The sequence below is a fragment of the Homarus americanus genome, unplaced genomic scaffold (genome assembly GCF_018991925.1).
Source record: "Homarus americanus isolate GMGI-L3 unplaced genomic scaffold, GMGI_Hamer_2.0 scaffold22250, whole genome shotgun sequence".
In the NCBI taxonomy this organism is placed as follows: domain Eukaryota; kingdom Metazoa; phylum Arthropoda; class Malacostraca; order Decapoda; family Nephropidae; genus Homarus; species Homarus americanus.
Window position 1 is genome coordinate 11,943,756 of NW_024741189.1, and position 17,234 is coordinate 11,960,989.

Genomic DNA, 17,234 nt, shown 5'->3' on the forward strand with positions numbered 1-17,234 from the left:
TGGCGACTCACGTCCATTTTGAGAACCTAACCCCCACAAAGTTGAAGGGCCTACTGTAATACCATTAATAATTATACTCTACAGTTGATTAAAAAACTATCTGCACTGTGTGTGTGTGTGTGTGTGTGTGTGTCAAATATAAAGTATTAAGAGTTAGCACCGTAAGAGTAAACACACGTGGGCAAAAGTGAGTGCCCATTAGCCAAGCAGTACTGTATTGTAACAAGTGAAGACTCACTCAATCTTCGAGTATACATTACTGCTCTGAGGAAAGACAACTTGGAATTTTTTAACTATTAATAATTTTGATATACAGTATTTTATTTAGTAAAAGTTTCTTCCTGGAAGGTGTGCCTTTACTCAGTGTAACAATGCCATGAGTTTCCTGACACTTGAGAGATCCCACCAACTTTAAGCCAATAGTATGAAGGCCTTAGGTCTGTCTGCGACCAATGAGAAAGCCTATGAGGGGTGACGTCATGAAAGTTGTGGCGTCCTTTGTAGGCTGACGCAGTTTGGTTAGCAGAGTCCGTGTTGGAATTTTGTATACGGAGGTGTGGGATGTCTGTGGTGGCGATATGGCAGGTATTTGGGTGTATTCTATTTGGTAAATCCTTAAGTTCCCATTTGTTGTGAGATACGTGGTCCCCATTTAACTAGCTAGGAATATAGGTTTATTATTTTGAAGTGTAGCTGTTAAACCCAAATTCAATAAATACAGTAACTGTTATTAAGAGTCCTAATTCATCCCTCCGTTATTAAGAAAGAGTGATGTGTTATAAATGTCTTGGTATTATGCAGTAATACGGTGAGTTCTATATATATAATAACTATCCTATATTTCTCCTCTGTGAAGTATTGATATCTTAGTCCCCCTAACCAGCTTCCCTGAGTCTCCCCTTGGTGTAGGCCTTTCTAGCCTAACCACAAACTGTTAGTCCTGTACCCCCCTCCCCTCACACCCTCTCCTCCAACGTAAACAATTACCTCCCTCACTCCCTCCACCTCTCACGAGTATAATGAGAAAGAATAACAAACAAGTAAAAGAAAGAGTAAGAGAAAGAAGAATAAGTATATAAATAAATAAGTAAATAAACATAAAGAATTAAAAAGACAATAAAAGAGTAATTTGTTACATAAAATATGTTACATTCAATATAGGGACAAATAATCATTTGTTACATCAGTAACCCAGATGCTTACCTCAGTGGTAGAGATAAGATGGGGAGTTGAGATACTGCAAGTGTACTAAACAGGGTGACTTATTTATGAAGACTACTAAATAAATTAATAAAATAAAAAACCACCAAATGTAAATCCCCTTAAAACAACTTGAGGAGAACAGAACCCAAGTAGGACAAGCGCTGGTATGCCACAAAACAATGCTACAATCGGCCACTTGAATCACTTCAATATCTTCACTGGTTCCAAAGTTATGGTAATTTGAAGGTTTGCTACAACTTTAACTGCATTTTCTCTGTTTCTCACTTACAGCTCTTGTCTTACTTCAGTTCTGTGCACCTCATACATTTCCCAATATTCTTAGCTGAAAAACAATTATCTGTAGTCATATCAACTTTCCTTTACATGAAAATTAGTGCAATACCACAACTCTTCCTTTCAGTAAACTAACAAATTATTCACAAGTTTGGTGATACTGTACACTGGAATATTTAAGTGAATAGACTATACAGTATACACATTTTGGGACTCGGGGATTAATGTAAAGTAAAATTATAAAGTTTATGGCATTTCTTACTCTTGATCCTCTTTGTCTCGCAAGATATACAGTACAGAACAGGACTTTTTTTAATACATACATACACAGTATTTAAAGGTTTAGTAAATAGTCAGAAATAATGAGAATCAAAATTACCCAGTTCAGTACATGATATTAATGTACACTATAGTCGTTTATTTTTTTTTTTACTAAGATAAGAAGCCCCTCTCCAAAAGCATGACTTTGTTTGTTATTTTGACAGTAAATATTCTTTATTTCAAACTTTTTTATCCACTCACATCTTGAAAGTTAATGTTTTCAAGCAGTTATAGCTTTACATACGTTAAATTCAGCATTAAAATGAACCAACACTGGATATCAATTACAATTATATGTGAATTTATTTGCAATACTGTATATCAATATTATGCAAACATTATGTATAAGCCAATGAGCTGCAAAGGGGGGAGGTGGGGACTTATACAGTACCATCAACTGGAAAAAAACAAAAACGACTATAGTCAAAATAAAAATTAAAGTTCATTCCTTTGTAGAAAATTCCTATTATGATCACCATACACTCTCTCATCACCCGCCATATACTTGCTATCTCCAGTGTTTCTTCCCTCAATGTATTTTGGGGAAAATATTCTAAAAAAGTCTTGCTTAACAGCACTAAAACGTCTTAGAACTTCAGCAAGATCAGTCTCCAAGTTGTTGTTCAAGGCATCATTCAAGTCACGAGCTTTTATCATCAGAGGATCTAAGAGAGAGAGCTGTGAGGAGAGAAAGAAAAATGTTGGACTACTATACAAGGTAGTCATTTTTTAGCTGACGGTACTAGGCTAAGAAGCTCATCGGTTCAGACATAATGTTCGATTAATATTGATATACCGCGAAAAACATCCATATACAATACAGTATAACTTAGGGATATCCAGTACTGGCTCATTTTAATGCTGAATTTAATGAATGTAGAAATATAACTGCTTGAAAACATTAACACCCAAGATATGAATGGATAAAAAAGTTTGAAATAAAGAATATTTACTCTCAAAGTAACAAATAAATTCATGCTTTCGGAGAAGGGGGCTTAGCATAGTACTGTCTCAGCATAAAACACAAACATAAAATACTATACTGTAGTAGATGGGCATTGTATTATATTATTATTTGTTTTTGTAGCAAACAGAAACAGAATTCTAAGCCCCAAATAAAACCTGAAGTACTAAATTGTATCAAATACTGTATTATATTAAGACTGTAAATTACTTCTGCCGTAACATAAAAACAACTATCAATCATAACAGAATCACAAGGCATTAACCACCTTTCTATCCAAGATTGACTAAAGAACCAGCTGACTGTTACCTTTTCGCTGACAAAATCAAAATATTTCTCCAGCTTCTTGTCAGTCACCTGTTCAAGATCTATCTCACCAACAAGGTCTTCAAGGAGTGTAACCAACTTCTTGAGATTGTTCGACATTAACCTGAAATAATGATTGTCGGTTAGCTAATGTCATGTCTATTGAGAGCCAAAAATACATATATACCTGTATTGTTCTTTCACACATAAACTTTACAGTCAAGTATTGAAATCCATTCGCCTCTTCCCCCGAACCACAAACCACAAAATTCACACTCAATATAACCCCGACTTCCATATCTATATACAACTGTAGTCCATTAAATCAGAGGCATAAGCATGTGATGTACTATAAATCATAACTTGTTGCTGTTTCTATGCACACCAACAGTAGATTTTTTAATTAATTGCAATGTAATAGTATTAAACATATTGTATATTTACTTGTAGATCAGTTTACAATTACATTACTGAGATTATTATTTGATTATATTAGATACACACTCCAGTACAGTCAAATACTAAAGTCCGCTCGCCACTCCCTCTGAAACACGAACCCTGAGATTGGGATTCAAGAGTCTGATTCTCGGGGTTCGTGGTTCAGGGGGAGAGGCAGCTGTACAGTAAGTAGTCAGTAACTTACCTGCGTTCATTTGCCAAGCTTGATTCTATTTCACCAATTTGTGACGTAGCTTCTTGAAGCAAATGTACATGATGAGCCAAGTTTGTATTAGGAAACATGTCCCAATGTGATAGAAGGACAGAGATGATCCACCTGCAACTAAGGTGAAGAATTCCACTCCAAAAGAACACTAGCACCACAGTTCCTGTCACTACTGTTTCCTTTGTACCAATCATCACCTCCACAATAATTGTCCTCTGATCCTGAGAAACACCTTCCTCAGTATGTCTTGACCTTCAATGGACTATTAATACTGTACTAGCACAGAAACTGTTTTTATGCTTATAATCAATGACAGGCAAACTGAAAATAAAATAAAATAAAACATATATACTGTATATATATATATTCACTCCAAGTTACCTCATATTCACAAATATTTTTAAATTATACCCCTTTACTTGTTATACTACATAATACTCACACAACTCAAAGAGCGTATATACAAACTAAGTAGCTCTGTGAGTGTGTGTGTACAGGTGTGTCTGTGAGTGTATACAGGTGTGTGTGTGTGTAACAGGTGTGAGTAGATTCAGAACACCTGTTATCTCTTCACCTGTTACATACAACTCCACCTGTAGGTTGCCCTGGATGTACTAGACACCTCATTCACCTAATATGGTACAAATCTGATGTAGAATCTTGACTAACGTAAAGGTCTGCATTTTTTTTGAAGACGAAGCAATTAGTTGACATGTTTTTAATTAAGACGTTATCAATCTCCAGGAACAGCCCCCAGTATTGACAGAGGTGTTTACTTCTCTATCTAGACTGAAGAAGTTACTGGTTGATAGCATTGGCCATTGTTAAATTCACACATTACTGGTTGATTGACTGATTGTGGTACAGTAAAACCTCTTTGGTCGGTTAATAATACATAGTCTACGGAAATAAAACATACATTTTCAAAATACCTTTCCCTAACCTACCTCATCTAAGTCCCTCTATTCATTTTTGTTCATTTGCCATTCATATTTCAATAGAATTTGCTTTAAAACATTAACCACTTTAGTAAATAAATATGAACCAGCACAGAAACCGTGAATAAAAAATGGAAAAGTCAAAGAACATGTCATCACAAAAATTGTGACCAAGTCCCAGGTTGCTCATCTGACTTTCTGCCTCATTTACACACAATTGCAGGGTCTCAATTGTTTCTCTTACCATTGACAACACAACATACATACAGGTACATTGTTTCTCACTCTTGATTTTTTTTTCATTTTTGTATTTCTTTATGGTTCTTTAATACTATTATTATTATAAGCATTATCATTATTAAAATTATTACATTATCGCCCCCCAGGTCTCGATGTGGGTCAGTGACCTGTGCCCAGGTGGGCTAATCCCTGTAAAAAAAAAAAAAATTTAGGGGGTTCGGGATTGACGGTTAATCCAAAAGTCGGTTAATCGGGGTTTTACTGTAATTACATCCTTGGCAACGAAACAGCTTAGGTCATATGCCACAGAATTAAACTAAATGCTTAGAAGGCTAAAAACAAATACTGTAATACACGGTATAAAACATAAATAATAAATAGCAAAGAATTTTCATAAAACCATTAAAAAAGTATTATTGGTTATATCACTGACGACTTCCTTGGCAATACTGCATGAACAATATAATATATGTTCCTAAAAGGATAACTAATACAAAAAAAATATGGAAAAGTGTGTCACATTTTATTTAAAAATGTTAAACAGATGGATACTGAAAAGAAAGAAATAATAATAACATTTTCAGTAAAATCTCCCGCCATAAGAATACCGGGTATAAACCAGTATGAAAAGGTTGTACAGTACTGGATATGAAAAGGTGCAGAAAAAATAATGATCACGTAAATCTTTTAAAAGTAGGTACAGTACAATACATTACATGTATTCCATATTTGAGAAGCACACAACTGAAGTAGGACAAACTCTGATATGTCCAAAAACAACACCTATGATGCCTTTCACCAATATCAATTAAATCTGCACTAATAATGCTACAATCTGTCACTTGAATCACTTCAATATCTTTACTGGTTCCAAAGTTAAGGTAATTTGAAAGTTTGCAAACTTTAACTGCATTTCACTGTACAGTACAATACCTGCTTTTATCTTTAAAAAAAGTCAAGTAAACAGAGTACAGTAACTCTATTCTTCAATTATAAAATCGTCCTTTTAGTTGCATCGGATCTAAAATAACTATAATAATGCTCAGTCATAAGATAAGACCTCTGAACGTTAACAAGAATTTAATATTTTTCCCAAGAAACAAATATATTACAATGCAACTTCCACACATATTATGAGGCCAATCTTACTTCTGACAGCCTGAGGTCTTATCTTACATTCTACAGTAGTACGCATCTAATATTTCAAAGTACATTTTCCATACTTCAAATATAAGTACAGTATTGTTGTACAGTACTGTACTTCCTGGCCTCAACTGTTTCTCCAGCAGGTCACTAATAAGGACGCATACGTCGCTGAGGAATCCCCCGACCAGGGTTGCTAATGGCAATATCCAGGAAGTCTCCAATTACAAATCTGAAGGAGAAAGAAAAAATATATCCTGATATCACAAACTTCCAAGATAAAACAAAGTCAGAGATTAAATTTAAATCATAAACACAAGAGTGATCACGATATCCCGACTTATAAGTACAGTAAACCTGGATAAAACAGTTCAAGAATATGTCCACCATACAGTTGGGATTTTAGGGACTCAGCAACATCTTAGCCTACCCTGAGTGGTTCTATAATAATAAAAAAAATAACCTTCTCATCCACATACAACTATAAATCTAGGACAGAAACTACAGGTTTGGCAACCTATGAGTCAAATGTCACACAGAACATGAGTAACCCATTTAATTCAGGGTCAATCACAATCCCATCTTGTTTAACATCTAATAAGGTAAGACAGGAACCAAGTTGTTCTATCCAAGCACAGTTATAAAACAGGATTTTAGGATAAATTTTCACATTTATAACCTGAGCCCATCTAAAACCCATATGAATTTCTATGATAAAAAGGAGGTGGTACAGATTGCTCCATCTACCGCATAGGTAAGTAGGTCCCAAGGGAGAACACACCATGATACCCTGGCTTATATGGACATATCTCCCCTAATACTGTATAGCTTTAAGATCCCACTGCCTCAAGAACATGGGTCTACCTGGCCCTTCCAGCAAAGCCCATAAATAGTCAAACAGTTGCCAGTTCGTAAAATAATACCAAACCCATAAACCAGATAAATTCAACACCTTAAACATAAGCCAAACCATATTTTTACCAAAGGACGACAACAGAAACACATTCGCTTATATCCACAACTTACAACTGCCGTTTTTAAAGGGATATTTAATTTTTTTTTATCAATTCATTGTGCATATTAAGCAGCAGCATCAAGCCGGTTCATGTTTTAACGACCGTATAGTGTAACAAATAACTCCACAGCACAAAATCCATAATTATTCTTCCAGGTTTTAACAAACATGACAGAAATTCAACACCCTTTTTAAATTTGCTGTTACATATAAGTCATTACTGCTTTCCTGTCATCTTGGTCTTGAACAATACTACTGTACTGTACTCTAATGAATCTAATTTCCAGTCCCTGATTATTTCTAGCATTAAGAATCTTGGTTGCTACCACAGTGTGTGTGTGTGTGGTCTACAAGATATTTAGGTAAGGTAAGGGAAAGTTAGGTTGGGTTATACTAAAGATATCTTTGTAGACCACACGTTAAAGTAGCACCAAATCTTGCTTCCAGTTTTTCTCAAAACTCATCCCACTTACACTCTACACAACACAGTCCAGTATTATATCATAGAGGAGTGTGGTTAACTCCTTGTGTATGGGATCCCCCCTAAGCTAAATAAAATAGTCTGGCAATACAGTACCTAACTAAAATATTTTAAAGTGACATCCCCGTAGTGAAGGGATTAAGGTACATACAGTATACGTAAGAAAATAATTTTGTCTGCCTCGTATCTGTCCATGCTGAGGGTCTTTAAACAGCATAGTCATCAGAAAGCACATTTTACTCTTTGGGCATTTTATGACAGTTTTGACAAGCTGTGGTCATAACTGTGTATCAAAGCCCAGTAATATTCATAAATATGTACTTCATAAACATAAATGTCTGCCATATTTATAGTGTTACACTATTGTACATATTATGAAATGCAAAACTATGTCTATCGTTATGCCAGACTTACACTGCCTCCCTCCTTTTAAAATCATCCTAACTCATCGAGTACAGTAGTTAAACACGAGTTATATTTATTTCTGAGAAGATTTATTTCAACTGTGACAAGCCTTAATCATACTAATAGTGACAGAACACAGTAGCAGATGACGTACACCATGCATATAGCCGCACCAATGTGATTCACAGTACCCAGGAATTTCTTGCGTTACAAATTGAATAATTCACCAATGAATTCATAGGTCAGCATTTGTGAGGCAAGAAAAAGTCAGTTTATTGAAATTCCTATTCAAAATACTGTATACCTTTGTATTGTACACATCTATGACAAAACTACTGTTAAATAAAAATAAAAACTCACCCCAATTGAGCAAGAGTTTTGTTGTCATCAAAACCCTTTTGTCCAATAATTATTGAACCCAGTTCTTTCATGCGAGGAATGGGTTTAGTCAGTTCAGGATAAACCAGCCGGAACTCAAACACTGTCCCGCGTCTTCGTGTGTCAGGGTTTACTTCCAGAATTAAACCACCAATCTCCTTCAAGGTAGCATCCATCCTGACAAAACAAGAAAAGTAAATGACGCAACAATTAATATCCTGAAGAGTTACGTTCCATAAGTTTTTCTCAGACCAATAAGACTAAACTTTCACACATACACTATAAGGTATTATCTCTAACTTCGACCCCCACCCCCCCACGAGCAACCATTAGCTTCACAACTCACCAAGTATATATTTGTAGCTCATTTGGGGGAGTGTTGCCTCGTCTGTACTCAGCTAAATTGTTGTGTCGTCCATTTGAACAAAATACTCGCAGCAACAGAGGGCAGGTCTGGAAATATTAAATGATTAACACAAACTGAATTTAGAATAGTTAAGAAGATTTCTATACCGTACTGTATTTATCCGAGTGTTGTCAGTGTAGAGTGCAAGAACTTGAAAATAAACTACTGTATATATTGTGAAACCTCGATATAACTGTAATAAAAACATAAGAGCATAAGAAAATACGGAGTCTGCAATAGGCCGGTTGGCACTAACTACAAAGTTGCTAAGCTTGTTCCTTCCTATCTCCCTCCTAAACCTAAACTTATCCAACTTAAATCCGTTGCTCCGAGTCCTATCCTGCTCGGATATTATAAGAACTTTATCTATATCCCCTTTATTGATTCCTTTCACCCACTTAAATACTTCTATCATATCTCCCCGCACTCTTCGTCTTTCTAGGGAATGCAAATTTAGTTTCTTTAACCTATTCTGATATGGAAGGTTTTAAATCCCGGAATCATTTTCGTTATTCTTCGCTGCACCGACTCTAGTGAATTGATATCCACTCTATAATAAGGGCACCAGAACAGCAGTTAACATGACCATAGATAACCCAAACAATATTGTTTTAAAACCATCTATAATAAACACAGTCACGAGCCAACCAAACAAATTGAGGAGAAACTTGTAGCATTTAGCAAGTATTTTCCTCACAACACATGGAAGAGTCAATGTAGACCTTATCACCTGGATTTTTGTTATAAACTTCAATGATATAAGACTTAACAAATTATAAAAACATAGTTATAATAGACTTAACCTTCTCTCTATCGACAGTCTTCTCATTAGTGTCCTTCCGCTCCTCCACTTTGCTCTCGATCGTCGACGCCATATTTGTTTATGGTCAATGTCGGAGAAGATACACGACCGTCATCATTAGTCTTTATTTTATTTTTTCTTGTGTCTTTATGTTTATTACGAATTATTTTTAATTTTAAATTCAAGACAAATTAAAAAATATATCTACCGTAATCAAAACGACAGTACTTTAGGTGTTATACTCGGTAAATATATATTCTGTATTCACGACACTACCGCGAACATTAAAATTATGAACCTAAATTAAAATGGATTATCGGGGAGGAATTCTGCCATGTCTCGGTATAATGAACAAATACCGAAAATGTCTTTGCATTAGTACAAGTGACTTGATTTAAAACAAGGAATATGTAGAGAGAAACTAGTTGTATGGACTCCCAATTGATCCCTAGTAGTGAACAAACGTGACGGGCTCTGGTGATTGGCGGGCTGACGGCGGGAGAGACAACCTCGGCTCCCAGAAAAACATCAATTACGAGCGAGTGGAGTATGGAAAACGCAAGAGGAATAACAGAAACCTGACATTTCATTTCTTCCTTAAAGATAGACAAAGGTTAGGCGGTGCACGAATGAATACATGAAAATAGGAGTTACTTCTACGTTTATCCTCTTCGCCATGATCGGATCGTACTTTTTTCTTACGTCGCCAGCCGCTTCCAGGTGTATAAAAAAATTTTTTATGATTTTTTGGGCTAACAATGCAAATAACAAAGCGAGACTAAAATGAAGAATTACTCATATTAGTTAGAGACGTAACAGAGTCTTGACCGATCACACCCTAACATCTTGAACTCTGGTGTTTTCGGGCTATAGGGTATACTGTATGTGGTAGCTGCATATAGTGTGTGTATGTATTAATCTATGGTGCAGGGGGAAGTTTTTGGCAATACCAGTTTACTAGTTGGTATATAGTATTTTTTTGGGTGAATTTCTTACAAGTTTTCCCTTGTCTTTTCTCCAGCATTTATGAGCATTCTAATTTTTATCTTATTTAATTGAATTCCTTCCCACATATGGAGGATTTCTCTTTATATATATATATATATATATATATATATATATATATATATATATATATATTTATATATACTTTCATTTTTAGTCCATATAACACACGGACTTTGAACATATAATCAACGACCTCACCAGCCAGGAATTGATGAACAGGCTTTGTGTGAAATATAACAGAGTCTAGGACTGCTTTTAGTGTCCTTGTGGGTTGGTCATTTTCCGATTTTCTCACTTCCTTTGTTCTTAACTTTTGTACTGTATACTTAGCGGGTGGTTTCAATGTGAAGAAAAGGGATTATTGGACATATATTTTAATGGAACAACTTTTACACCAATCTCTACCTAGGTTACTGTACATACACACATACCACCTCAATACTGACTGACTTCTGCACTGATAATACACTCAAAAGACAAAAATTGATCGGCAGGGAGTGACTAACCCGAACAACATCCTATTGCAACACATCTATTTCCGTCATATTAACATTCAGACACAGATTGAGTATTGGCTATACAGGGTCACAAACATCCATTTGGAACAGTTACATAAATGGTGTTGTTTGTTTGACTATTACCGAGAAACAGTGCAGTGAAATTAAGCCATTTAAAATCTTATGTAGATATGGATTATTCATTTGATTCTAAAAGTTCTACAGATATCTTGAGAATCTGAGAAATGCTCACATTTTCACATACAGTATGTAAGGAAGTGAAATTGAAACCCAAGTATTTTATCCATTACAACACAATGGAGTCCAAGTAATACACTTCGATAAGTACAACACTTTTTTTTTTTTAATAATGCATGAAACACATTACACATCTATTTAAAGAGAGTTGTGTCATCACTGTGGGTATTATAACTATACTTAGCAATGCTGTACAGTATTATAGGTGTTTTCTTAATATTTGTATCAGTGCATTCATGAACTTCCAACGTGTTCAACTTTGACTAAAATCCTAGTAATCCGTCAACAAAATTATATTATATATTTATGATAGTACATGACAGGAATGTAACTATATGAAGGCCTTTGCTTCATGACTATTCTCTTTTTACTAAATACTGAAATTGTGCTTTCATAAAAAAATATCTACACCCAACAGAGCGAGCATTAGGATCACCATAATGAAAATCAGAATGTCACACAAAGCAAAAATACCAATCGAACCAAGTTTAAATTTTCATGTTGGCATTAAATAGCTATATGAACCTTTAACAGAGAGAACAATTTAATAAGAGCCAGTCCACACATTTAAGCTGCTGGAAACAAATGGTTTAAAAAAAACGTAGATACAATGCACGTTTTATATTATAATGCAGATTTTTTTTCCCAATATTCAAATGTATTCACAAAAACCCAATTATCTAAAAATACACTACTAAATGTCTTTATTATAAATATTATACATATTAACAACCTTGTAGTACAAAGTAAAAAATAAGTCAAATAATTTTCAAAGTAAAACTCTTTTAAAGATGGTAATCAGAAAATACTGTACTGAAACATTTACTATGCTAGAGTTATAAATATTCAAACCTAATTAAGTAATACAGGTCTTCTGCACAATGCCTCATATGACCCAACATCTTGGTTTACACTGCCAATAGTAATGATCTTCACAAACAGTTGACATATAGAACATATATGTATGTATATATGCATATATCTTTTATTAACAACCATGACAACAAACCATAACATTTCCATTTCAAAAGTGATTACAGTATAGTACAGTCTAGTCCTGTACTGTACTTACAAGTCTAAAATTTACTCTTTTCAACTAAATTATAATGGAATGCTATTAGGCTGTACTGTACCTAAGTATCCACACTATAAATGATACTCTATGTTTCAGTAAATTATCAGAGAAATACTACAGCATTCAGATATTTTAATCTGAAGATATTTGACTCTTTTTCAAAACACATTTCATCATTATAGGAGGTAAATTGTAATATTATGTTTGAAGATGAGCTCCCGAGTCATTAACAATGCAGTTCTGCCTCGGTCGTGTTTCTCGTAGATGGTGCTAGCTACGTCGTGACATTCTTTATTTTAAAAGACCCTTTAGATATATTTTGATTGGAAACTATCCATTACACATCAAGGTTACATAAATGAAAACTCAATACTTCCCTATTTGCCACTGTGTTCAGTGTAATCTGGATTTATTTTAGTCATATGTGGATGAAAAGTTAGTTAATTAGTTAGTTACTGTACAGATATCGTAGGCATCGACAGACTAGCACCACCTGACCACAACCCCAATGGTTCAACTGCAACGGAGCATTCCCTCAAAATTTGCCTTGGTAGTAATCCAGTGTTTAGGCAGGGATATATAAGTGGTGCAGGCCAGGATGATGACACTGCTTTTGTATACTTGTGTTGTATTTATGATGAAGTCTTGGTATACAAGAAGATAGCTACGATCAGACCATAGAGACCCAGTACCTGCAGGGGGATAAGAGGGATATTGAGTTCATTATTAACTATAATTAAAAAACACAGATAAAAATGTTGTTAGGATCATCAATATTTACTCTTATTAAATGGAGGTGCTGGAGTTAGGGGGATGGATCAGATTCCTTAGGTATAATCCCCCATATGAAGGGGTTTTATACAGTACTCTACTTTGTCATCATTCCACCACCATGTTAATTTGGTCCAGCATCCTGTTACAGTAGCTACCCCTCACACTGCCACTGACTGTTTGCATCCATAGAGTTTCCTGGCACCTGATTTCCTGACAAGTACAGCAAGTAGTCAGTATGTTTTTGTGTGCGAAACCTGACTCGTATTTGCTCAGCAGACTTGCACCTCTTTAACAGCCTATTGCATCCCAAAACTCATATTTCTTATTTCAAAGCCTTTTCCACCCTGTACATGCAACTCATCCCAAAACTTGTCCTACAGAAACAACAGTTACCGTACCACCAGATTCTTGCCTACCAATAGCAGCAGAATTCTTTCAATTACTATCTCACCTAAAGTACTTTCTACACCCACTTTTCAGCCATCAACACCCCAGCACCACCTACCCTTCCGGAAGATTTTGCACTTGTCGATCCTCCACTCCAACTTTTTTTTTTGTACACAACAGCCATTGACCTTTCTGCATCTCGAGTGTCCCAACAACCTCATCTGGTCTCCCTCCCCATAATACAGTACTTTAACATACTAACATTCATATTTCCAACACTGAACCCAACTACAGTACAGTACAGCTCTGTTCTTGAGGACTTTCAGCTTGCAATTGAATTTCGAAATGGCAGATTAATAAACAAAAATCTTTCGGGAATGACATAAGCCTCAGCGTAACAAGTGTTGTATGAACATGGTCTGATCTAATTAATATATTTGCCAAATTTAATATAACTATTTACAAACAGAATTAAAGGACAGCACAGTGAAACCTCTATTTACTGGACTATATGGAGGGGTAATTCCGCTATATCGAGGGTCCGTTAGATGTGAAACCTCCATCTAGAAAACTATATAGAGATAAAACTCTGTTATATTGAGGGTCCACTAAATGAAAACCTCGATCTAATGAACTACTGTATATAGAGATGAAAGTCCGTTACATCGAAGGTTCATTAGATGTGAATCCTTCCATCTAACGGATTATAATCAGAGAGAAGTCTCTTATATGTTGGTTTTTGCAGTAATGACACAAACTCAAACAGGAGTAATTGTTGTCTACTCACCTCAGCAAAGATGAGGATGAGGATCATACCCACAAACAGTCGTGGTTGTTGGGCAGTTCCCCTCACACCAGCGTCGCCTACGATTCCAATAGCAAATCCAGCGGCCAGACCAGACAGTCCAACACTGAGCCCGGCGCCAAGGTGGACAAATCCCCTGTGAATTAAAAAGTATCTTTAATACGTATCCACTATCACTTACAGTACTCTAAATGGTGAAATGAAAAAAAAAGCCAATCATTCAGTCATTAACATCAAGAAATTTTATGTGGCGGGCAGGCAACTGAACAAGCTTAGGAATAAATGTATTAATATATTTAAACGTCAGGAGTAATGTAATCACTTAGTCAACTGTGCTTCAGGAAAAACAACTTTGAAAGATAACCAAAAATCTCTTAAAATTGTGGCCACATTTAGTATATTGTAACTATTATGTAAAAATTTCCTTACATATATAAGGTGTATCCTCCCATAGCCGAGTCAAGCTTGCCTGCGATGAGGACGGCGACGACCAGGCCATAAATAGCAATGATACCAGCCATAACCACAGGAATGATACATTTCATTATAAGTTCAGGCCGCATCACTGACATGGCGGCGATACCCACGCCAGATTTTGCCGTGCCATATGCTGCTCCCAGGGCTAAATTTAAATAAAAAAATAATAAAATTTAATGTTACTCTCAAATAATTTCATGTATTTCTTGCAGCCATACCTCCCAAAAGAACATATAAAATACCATACAATATAAAACACAATTGAAAAGCATGTGAATAATCACCCTCTCCCTAACCTAACTTAACCCACCCTCTCCCTGACCACTCACCACCATGGGCCCCTTCAACCAGCTAGCCATCACCTCCATCTAGAGCCATTTTCACTATCTAAATAAAACAAAACAATAAGCATGATAATATCTTTAAGAATACTACATGAACAGTAAGTTATGGTAACAGTATCTTTTGTTCAATATCGATTTGTTTATTTTTTCTTTATTACAGTACGCATTTAGTCAAGTGATGTTAAGGTTATCTGAAACTTTAGCCAATCATAAAACTTTGAAGTCTATGGAGAAAATATATCTTATTTGCTTTATGTGCACTAAGAATATATCCTAGAAGTAAGTAAATATCTGAGGTGCACTTGATACTTATACTGTGTCCCAGATAATTAGACCATCTCCAAATCCCACTGGTCGTGGTTAGGTTAGTAAGGGAAAGGAAGGAATGTCGGTTATCATGCGATGGTTGGCTGGGGGGTGTTTAAGGCTGTGAAGAGGGTGGGTGCCTGCAGCATCCTTAATGGAAAAAACTAAGGACAAATCCTGAATATGAAAAGTGTTATTCCTCCGCCCTATTTGCTTTAGTGTTGAGGAAATAAATGAGTTATTTATACAAGAGATTTTTCGTGTGGTGGCTGGATAACCTAAACCCTTGTCCTTAAATTTTACACCCGGGTTATTTGCCCAGACACGGACCTTTAGCTACCTGTCCGGTGTTCATTCTTATTGGTCAAGGTTTATGACCTGGATTACTAAATTCAGTTATTTGCAATTATTATTGGGTTAGGTTAGGTTAAGGTAGGTTTGTAATGACTGAATTCAATAATCAAGAATCAGCATCATCTACCTCAACCAATCAGGACGAATGGCCGGACAAAATGACGGAAGGAAGTAAAAGTCCGTGACCAGTTAAATAACCACTGCCTAATTATTATCAACTAACTTAATGACCTAAAACCATACTTTTATGCTAGTAAATATTTCCCAGCACAAATATAACAGAAAAAACAAAATGTATAGCTTATACTGTAATGCCCTGTGGTGTACACAGGATATTCTTATAGTATTGGTCTTCCAGCGAATTTTAGGATTTTAAGTTACTACCGTCCGAGAGGTTGAAATTATGTATTTTCCAGTGATTTTTGGTGTGTTTTGAACGATTCTTACTTTTCATCTATAAAAACCTCCTAAGGTGTGCAAAAATAATGAAGTATTACAAGAAATGGTAACTAATTACCATGAAATATTTTTGTTATCGTGAATTTGGTCTTTTGTTATTGTCTATTTGGTCAACTTGAAGTGAGTATTGACCAGACTTGAGACTATAACTTTTCCCCCAACCATCAATGGGTGGAGTCGGGGAAATATAATGTACTTTAAAATATTATTGGAAGGTATTTTTATATCCAGATTTTGTATACGGTATTAACATGGTGGAAGTTTAGTGCATCATAACATAAATTCATAATATCTTCCCCGTCTGTGAGAGGAGCCAACACCTACCAGATACATTGTACTTTTATTAAATATTATTGGAAGGCATTTTTATATCCATATTTTATATACAGTATTAACATAGTGGTCGTTTAATGCATCATAACATCAATTAAATCATTATACCTCTCTGGTCTGTGTGTGAAAGAGGAGCCAACACCTTCTTATTTCGTGTTACTCACCGCTAAATATCATGGCTGCTGAGGCTCCCATAGCTCCAAAGAAGGGAGAATAGACTGGTTCTGCGTCGCTCGGTACTGGCATCTTGATATCTGTTCTTGTACCTCACAGAAAACAGTTAATTCTTGGCCACAAGTGACAAGACTGGGAGAGTAAATATGGCACTCTGAGGTTGACGTTCAGACAAGTAGCAACGCGCCTTGTACGCTGGCTCCTGATTGGTCCTTGCCTCTTTCATTGGCTGGTACTGACCAATGAGCGTCCGTGTTGTGCGGCTATCGACGCCCCTTGTGATCAATACAGAAGCTCATAGACTAGCTGCTGTGTCTACCTGTCTGGAGCCCATTGTTGAGCAGAACATTTAAAACGAGTTTAAAAGTTCTGGCAGACTACTCACGGGATAAATGTCACTCACTTCATTTTTTTGGGGAAAGT

At 35.7% G+C, this 17,234-nt stretch overlaps 3 protein-coding genes and 1 non-coding gene across 4 annotated transcripts; all 4 read right to left on the reverse strand.

The window, feature by feature from the left end:
• Nucleotides 1–1,089: 1,089 nt before the first annotated feature.
• LOC121875770 lies at nt 1,090–4,737 on the reverse strand. Its single transcript, XM_042380454.1, has 4 exons — nt 4,195–4,737; nt 3,732–4,073; nt 3,092–3,212; nt 1,090–2,496 (listed from the first exon to the last, which is right to left on the reverse strand). Exons 2-4 carry the CDS (start codon nt 3,944–3,946, stop codon nt 2,254–2,256), a joined length of 579 nt encoding a protein of 192 aa, XP_042236388.1. The 5' UTR covers nt 3,947–4,073; nt 4,195–4,737; the 3' UTR covers nt 1,090–2,253.
• Nucleotides 4,738–5,439: 702 nt separating this feature from the next.
• On the reverse strand, nt 5,440–9,687 carry LOC121875704 (histone deacetylase complex subunit SAP18-like). The gene is made up of 4 exons (XM_042380342.1): nt 9,562–9,687; nt 8,699–8,805; nt 8,335–8,529; nt 5,440–6,305 (listed from the first exon to the last, which is right to left on the reverse strand). The coding sequence occupies exons 1-4, from the start codon at nt 9,631–9,633 to the stop codon at nt 6,224–6,226; spliced, it is 456 nt and encodes a 151-aa protein (XP_042236276.1). The 5' UTR covers nt 9,634–9,687; the 3' UTR covers nt 5,440–6,223.
• Nucleotides 7,740–7,870, reverse strand: LOC121875796. The gene has a single exon (XR_006090671.1).
• Nucleotides 9,688–10,929: 1,242 nt separating the features above from the next.
• Nucleotides 10,930–17,004, reverse strand: LOC121875615 (V-type proton ATPase 16 kDa proteolipid subunit-like). The gene is made up of 4 exons (XM_042380202.1): nt 16,802–17,004; nt 14,794–14,986; nt 14,347–14,500; nt 10,930–13,090 (listed from the first exon to the last, which is right to left on the reverse strand). Exons 1-4 carry the CDS (start codon nt 16,881–16,883, stop codon nt 13,031–13,033), a joined length of 489 nt encoding a protein of 162 aa, XP_042236136.1. The 5' UTR covers nt 16,884–17,004; the 3' UTR covers nt 10,930–13,030.
• Between the last annotated feature and the right edge of the window lie 230 nt (nt 17,005–17,234).